Genomic DNA, 7981 nt, shown 5'->3' on the forward strand with positions numbered 1-7981 from the left:
ATGGCCTAGAACACACACACACACACACACACATATATCTGTACTTTACATTCATCATCCACTCGAGTGAGTGTGTGTGTGCTGCAGCGCTAATGATGAGGGTGTGAGAGTCTGACGTGTCTGTAATGAATCTCTCAGAAGCAGCTCACGGGCGTCACGTATGAATGAATCCATCACACTGAACTCAGTGACACACACACTCACTCACACACGCTCAGATCCTGTCAAACACTTTCTTATAAAGCCACGTACACGCGCTCACCTTCCTCTGAACTCCGCCCATTCGCGCACACTTGGCGTCCACAGACTGGTACGTGAGCCAGAGCCCAGTGTCCACATGCTGGATATAACAGACCGAGTCGCCGTATTTAATGTCTGGGACACCCATCCCATCCACCTCCTTCCTCAGACCAAAGTCCAGCTTCTCCTGCAGGAGGACGAGCAGAGGATCATGGGTAAACACCGGTTCAGTCAGCAAACATCTCAATATAAAATCCGTTTTCCTTTTTTAATTTGAATTCAATAGCTCTCAACACACAGGAACTCAAATGACAGGAAGACAGAAATGACAATTCTAATTAAAATGTTTTTTCAATTCTAAAAAAAAATTTTTTTTCCATAATAATTAGAAAAATTATTGCATTTTTAATCACTGGTGCGTAAAAAAAACACGCTTTGACTAAACTCATATTAATAAATCAATATTGATAAAACAATTAAGAGCCATCAATTATTCTTTCTTTAAACACTTAAGGCCAAGGCTTTATCCCGTCTGCTGCTTCAACACCAATTCAATTCAAATTGAGGAACTGAGTCAGAGTCAGAATTTAATTAACATTCGCTTTTTCATCCTCGTATGCAGATGAACTGATCTAATGACGAGTGTCTGAGGTATTTCAGGTTCAGCTCAGGTTTGTGTGGCGTCAGTCTCACTTTTGAGGAACGGAAGCAGAAAGCTGTTGATTTGACGTCCGCATTCTCCTTGTCCATCAGCAGGAGTCCTTGATCGTCCATCATGCTGAGATACTTCCCGGTGGTCACGTGACGCAACCGGAACAGCTGACCCCAGCGGATGTGACTGCCGCTCCACCTGCACACAGCCAGAGGACAGGCTTCAGCTTACCCACAATGCACTGCGGCACACACTAAACCACTGCTGAGTTCAGACAGAGTACTAAAGGATCAGTTAATGATGACTGAAATTCAAGTGGTTTTCAAACAGTAAGCATCATTTGGTTTCAGAAGACTTGATATACACTGCATACGATCTACTCTTACGATGCTTTCAACACAAACAGCAGCTCAGAGATTCAACGTGAGGATGAGAAAATGACGAGATGCTCACGATGAAAACTTGAACAGACGCTGATTTGTAATTCAAAAGCAGAAAGTAAACTGTGTTGGGCTCCTGCCCCAGTATTTGGCCCCAACCCCAAAATGCCACTTTGATAAAACGCTCCAACTTCAGCGTCCCGGATTATTTTTAGTCTGTGAAGAGCAGAACGCAGAGGAGCTGACGTCCTGCAGTGTGTGATTAAAGGCTTCATGGAAACGCAAACGCCAGAGGGGTCAAAGGTGAAGGAACCTAATAAACTGAAACACTACTGGAATCATCACACGTGACCCTGCAGCACAAAAGCAGTGTTAAGTCGCTGGGGGATATTTGTAGCAATAGCCAACAATACATTGTATGGGTCACAATTATACATTTCTCTTTTATGCCAAAAATCATTAGGATATTAAGTAAAGATCATGTTCCATGAAGATATTTTGTAAATGTCCTACCGTAAATATATCAAAACTTAATGTTTGATTAGTAATATGCATTGCTAAGAACTTCATTTGAACAACTTTAAAGATGATTTTCTCAATATTTAGATTTTTTTGCACCCTCAGATTCCAGATTTTCAAATAGTTGTATCTCAGCCAAATATTGTCCGATCCTAACAAACCATACATCAATGGAAAGCTTATTTATTCAGCTTTCAGCTGATCTATAAATCTCAATTTCGAAAAATTGACCCTTATGACTGGTTTTGTGCTCCTGGGTCACATATTATACTGATTTCTGAAGATCATGTGACACTGAAGACTGGAGGAATGATGCTGAAAATACAGCTGCGCATCACAGAAATACATTACAGTTTAACAGATATTCACATAGAAAACAGCTGTTTTAGATTGTATTTCGATCAAATAAATGCAGTCTTGGTGAGCAGAAGAGACTTCTCTCAAAAACATTGAAAAATCTTAACTACTCCAGACTTTTGTAAATAATAAAAATGAACTGAAATAAAAAAGCAAGCTAATGATTTTGATTGACTGATTGATTTTATTCAAACGTGGCCGTGGCCGTGTCCCCGGCGTGGCATTGAGAGACGCTTTATTGCACTCTTCCCCAGCACAGATCTCAGTAATGGTGCACTCATGAACTCAAGAGCTCCTCCTCAGCACTGAAGTGCTCGGAGCGTGTGAATCAGCACACACAGAGAAACGCTCATCACTCACGCCACTCGGAGCGTCTCCAGCCTCCAGAGGGATCTGGCGTGGATGGACACGGCTCCACCCTCGTAATGCACCGTCCTGCAGGAGACAAAACCAACATATGAGTGTCTACACATCCGTCCATACTGTAAATCTACAGTGCATTGCTATTCAAAGCAGAAATACTTGTGTGCAAATGTGTTATTAGTGAGTTTTGTCAGATGTCAGATATTAGAGATCAGTCCTAACAGCCATAATTGTTCCGAATGACAAATTAATTATAGTTTCAGTAAAATTATTTGACTGAAGTTTTTGATTTTGATTTTATTTTATGGAAATTGTATATGGCTAGAAAAAAAATGAAAGTTAGAAAATGTCCTTGAAAATCAAAAATTGTTCCTTAATTTCTGACACTGGCACAGCAGAAGTAGTGCAAAGAATTGAGACCAATAATGACATCACTTCCTGTGCAGCACAAAACAAGTCTGTGTGAGACTCTTGAGGGCAGCTGAAGGTTGAGAAGCGGAGCTCAGACTGTTGATGTGGATCAAAAAAAAGTAAAAATACACACAATGATTATTAAGACAGCATCATTCATCACGACGTCTCCTCCTGAGCGTCTGTGTCTGCCTCAAACTGCAGTCTGAAGAATCACAATCAGCGTCTGGAACACGATGTGCGCTGGAACATTTCTGGTCTGACTAGTGCTGCTTTACACACCAGAGACGAGAAAGACACACACACCTACACACAAACATGGTCCCACAATGCAGCGCTCCTCACAAAACACACACTTGCGTAATACTTGTGCAAGAACATCTCTTGTTCGAGTTAAAAGAGATAGATGGATACAGAGAAACGTTCTTTGAATTCATGCGTTCAAAAGCAGACGTGACACGCTCAAGGCCACCGGTGATGAGAAACACGGATAAAGAGAACATCAAACCCTGAGAGGAACAGACTTCAGCTTTATATGTGAAGCCGAGGAGCTTAAACTCATACTAACGAATGATTTATACAGCTCAAACAGTAAATCATGCCGCGAGCAATGCCAAGGTCATGGGTTCGATTCCCAGGGAATGCAAGAACTGATCAAATGTACACATTGAATGCAATGCAAGTTACGGATCCTCATAATCATAACATATGCTCTCCTAATCAGAAGCTCATCTAACCAAACTATATTTAGCTTTCGTTTTATTTTTAATGTTTAAGTGTCTGTTGAATGATTTTAGGAGGCATCTGTTTATTCTGGGTTAAATAGTTTGCGGTAGAGAGAGGAGCAGAGTAACGCATTTCTATCCGTTTCTGATGTCCTACAGAGGACAGGTGTTTCTGTAATTACAGCAGTCACAGCAGATCTCATTCTGTCTCACAGAACCTCACAAGGAGACCCGAGAGACTCTGTTTCTACTGAAGAACAAGAGAACGTCCTACTTTACCTTCAGGAGAAGCAACGGTGTGTTACGAGACATAACTGGAGTACGATGTTAAAGGGCTCATATTCTGCACGTCTTCATCTCATTCCGTTAGTCAAGATGTCATGGAGTTTTTTTTATTTTGATCCAGTTTTTTCCTGGCCCTTTGTATATGAGCACAAAAGTATATCCAGCTCTTCACAGCGACGCCAACAACCTCCAGCCACAGCGGTTGACCTCAGAAGATGAAGGAAGACATCCTACTGAAACCCTCAGAGAGCCGAAACACTCCACACTTCAACCATCAAGAGTGTTTAATCAACCTCAACACACAGTACGGTCCAGATGGAGCAGTGAGCCGTGCAGAACCAGATACACACAACACACTCTCCACATCATCTACATCAGCGCTTCTCAGCCGCTTTAACCCACTGGACAGTGGACACAACCATATTTGAAGTTTCTGTACAACAGATTTCATAATTTTAGAAGTTATAAGACCTGAATATTCCTCAGGGTTCCTGCTCTTTTTACCCAACAAATCCACAGGACTTTTCCAATTTTTTGTGATTACTGGGTAATTACTAAGCTGTTCAGAGGCTGCATTAAAATGCATTGTTTTTGCTTATTTGAATGGTTATTTTGTTATAAACAACTTTAAGTTATCTTGAGGCCCCTGGTGGACCCCGGACCCCTGGTTGAGAACCATTGACCCACAGGAACAAACAGACCCCTAAAAGGAGCAGTTCACCAAACTTGTGTCATCATTTGACAGCATCTGTCCTCATTCACTGCTTTGGAGAAGCATGCGGTTGATTGAATGATGACAGATTTATGTGAACTAGTCTTTTATATCAGTGAACGCCGCTGGATCAGATGAACCCTGACCTGCGCTGTTCCTCTCCGTGTTCTCCTGACGGGACGGTCAAACACTCGTCCATGTGACCATGCAGCAGCCGCAGAACATCTCCACCAATCAGGAAGCCTGAAACACATGGTGCTGAGTAAATGAACAGGAAGTGGAATGTAGCGTGACATTAGCGTGTCAAATACTCACTCACCCTGAGCCACTTCACTGCCGGAGCAGATCGGAGCCACGCTCCAGAGCGTCTGCTGGAAAGCTGCGTCCACGTGCAAACTGCTGATACCATACGACAAGTGCTGGAACAGAGAGACGCCCTCAGACTCATCAGCGTGTTTCTGACGGGTTTTAGCTGACGTGCAGCCATCAGGCTCTGATTCTGGTAAAACTCACCAGGTATCGTTCAGACGACACACTGACCAGGATGAGGTCATCACCCACTCGCACCTTCTCACCCTCTGACCTCTGCTTGGACGCCGGGTGGATGGTCCACCAGCACGCCTCACCTGCACACACACACACGCACACACACATGCATGCACGCACACACACACACAAGCACACGCACACATACACACGCACATACACATGCACATGCATACGCACACACACGCACACACATACGCGCACAAGCACACACACATGCATGCACGCACACACACACACAAGCACAAGCACACGCACACGCACACGCACACGCACACATGCACACACGCACACGCACACATGCACACGCACACACACACACACACAGGATAAGTATAGTTATAAATCAGATCATTTACAACCAAAAACTAATAAAAATGACAAAACACAACAAAATAACTAAAACTAACATGAAAATACAACATAATTCAAAATATAAACAAAAACTATAAAAGTGTCTCAATGACACTAAAAGGGCACTGCATAACAGTAATGAGAATAAGAATAATGAAAATAATGTCAAAATGCAAAAATTCTTCTAATGGTCCTGAGAACAGGCTTCATTCTCATTGTTTTTATTTCTGTTTTCTGATTTTGTGATGAAATATGACCAGCACATGTTCCTGCGAAACATTCAGTCAGGGAATGTAAACAGGAAGTGACATCACCTGTCGTGTCTTCCTGAAGCCCCACGTCAAACGCTAGTTTGTCGGTGGATGAGCGAGCCGTAGACAGACAGCACAGATACTGGAGAGAGAAACACATCGACACGTGAATCTCACACACACACACTCAGACGTGACGAGTCGTCAGAGTAACACACACCATCCCGCTGTAGGAGTGTCTCAGTAAGACCGCGTGACCGTAGAGCAGCGTCCGGTGGCCTCCGCCCTGCGCCGTCTGAAACACACACACACACACACACACACACACACACACACACACACAGAGATACACACTCATAACACTGAATACAATATGACACTCATCAGCCTCACATTCACAGCTAAATCACACAACACCCTAAATACACACACAAATATGTAATATTATCTAATTATAACATCAAATTTACATAAAGTATATTTAAATATATAAAATATATACGTCTATGTATACATTAAAATATTTCTATATATAAAATATGTGTGTGCGCATGTGTAGGGTATTTTTAAAAATATTTATTTATAATATTTATTTTTGTATTTAGGCTATTTTAAAATATTATTTTAAATGATTGTTTCATACATTTAAGAGTATATCTAATATTTAAAAATCATATAATACATAACTTATTTAATTTTTAAACCAATTCCATTTAAATATTTATTACCCTGCTATTTTCTGTAAAACTTCCGTTTCAAAACAATCGATTTGCATATAAATGGACAAAACAAATAGCAATGTGCTGTACATAAACGAACATGAAGAATGCCGATATGTCAAACGAGTCTAAATACGTTTGAGTGTTTTTCCATCGTGAGGCTGATGTTCCTGGGAGTGTGTGTGTGTGTGTGTGTGTTAATGGCTCTCTTAAGGCCGAGTGTGTGTGTGTGTATCAGGTAATGGCTGCAGTAATGCTTCAGGACAGGAAGAACAGGACCTTTATTTTCTCATTACACTCACTCCTGCACTCGCTCTGGTCTCACTGGAATTAGCTCACTGTACAGCTACATTACATTGCACTCCATCACATCACTGCGGGACGCACAACAACAACACTGACACGGACACGGACACACACTCACATGGATTCCTACCTTCATCATGAATTTCTGTGGCCCATAAGAGGAAGAAAGACATTGTTAATCACACAAGAAATCCAGATGAGATCAGAATCTAGAGCTCAGGATGCGATCATCAACTCACTAACATACTACTGATCTGCAGTATGCAGCATGTACACTGTGCACTGGATGCGTGGAATGATCTACATCATCACATACTGTATCCCACAATGCAATGTGCTCGATTTGACCTTCCATTTCCAGTGTGATTTGATTTATAAATGCAAACTAATGTTCTTATCTGCAGTTAACTGGACGTCACTCACTGATGAGGTCATGTGACTATTCAATTCTCAAACACAAATCTAAATGAACAAGAATCTGTGATGCAAGAAAGTGAGCAAACTTCATAATTACTGGAATATCTAGCCATTCTTCAATCAAGATACTGTACATTTACTGGAGATGCACACTAACATTAGATAAAAAAAGCCTTATCTGACATCATTGTACAACTCTGGTAACTGTATCGTGATTTACGAATGTTTAGATGTTTGTAGTGGAGTGAGGAAGTGAGGAAGAGCATCATGTCTGCAGTGTTAAAGGATGATCAAGTGAACATGAGAATCACCCTCATGAACCCACATGACTCACAATCTTCAAACCGAGCATGAAACGAGCAGCGTGAACATTCTGCTGAATCACAGAAGACTGAACATCACATGGGTTTGATTCTCATCTCAGTCTGATCTGATCCTTTAATGAAGGCAGAACCAAAATGAACAAAAGATTGTGTGAAATTATGAGTCATAATAAGCACTGAATGTTTGGATCCTGTGCTGTCAGATATGAGGAACATGCTGATCTCAGATCAGGAGCATGACACACATGCAGCAGATGAGTGTGTGTGTGTGTGTGTGTGTGTGTGTGAGTGAGTGGGTGTGTGTGTGTGTGTGTGTGTGTGTGTGTGTGAGAGAGTGAGTGTGTGTGTGTGTGTGTGTGAGTGAGTGTGTGTGTGTGTGTGTGTGTGTGTGTATGTGTGTGAGAGAGTGAGTGTGTGAGTG

The 7981-nt window shown here is 41.8% G+C and overlaps 1 protein-coding gene across 1 annotated transcript in view; it reads right to left on the bottom strand.

Annotated features, from left to right (window-relative positions):
• ryr2a (ryanodine receptor 2a (cardiac)) overlaps window positions 1–7981 on the bottom strand; it is a 128078-nt gene that overhangs the window by 75204 nt on the left and 44893 nt on the right. The window contains 9 exon segments of the mRNA XM_016257042.1: window positions 263–427; window positions 934–1090; window positions 2509–2583; window positions 4791–4887; window positions 4964–5063; window positions 5158–5270; window positions 5859–5937; window positions 6016–6090; window positions 6951–6965. Coding sequence (XP_016112528.1) covers window positions 263–427; window positions 934–1090; window positions 2509–2583; window positions 4791–4887; window positions 4964–5063; window positions 5158–5270; window positions 5859–5937; window positions 6016–6090; window positions 6951–6965 — 876 coding nt within the window.

Source organism: Sinocyclocheilus grahami, unplaced genomic scaffold (genome assembly GCF_001515645.1).
Source record: "Sinocyclocheilus grahami isolate Dianchi unplaced genomic scaffold, SAMN03320097.WGS_v1.1 scaffold1505.1, whole genome shotgun sequence".
In the NCBI taxonomy this organism is placed as follows: domain Eukaryota; kingdom Metazoa; phylum Chordata; class Actinopteri; order Cypriniformes; family Cyprinidae; genus Sinocyclocheilus; species Sinocyclocheilus grahami.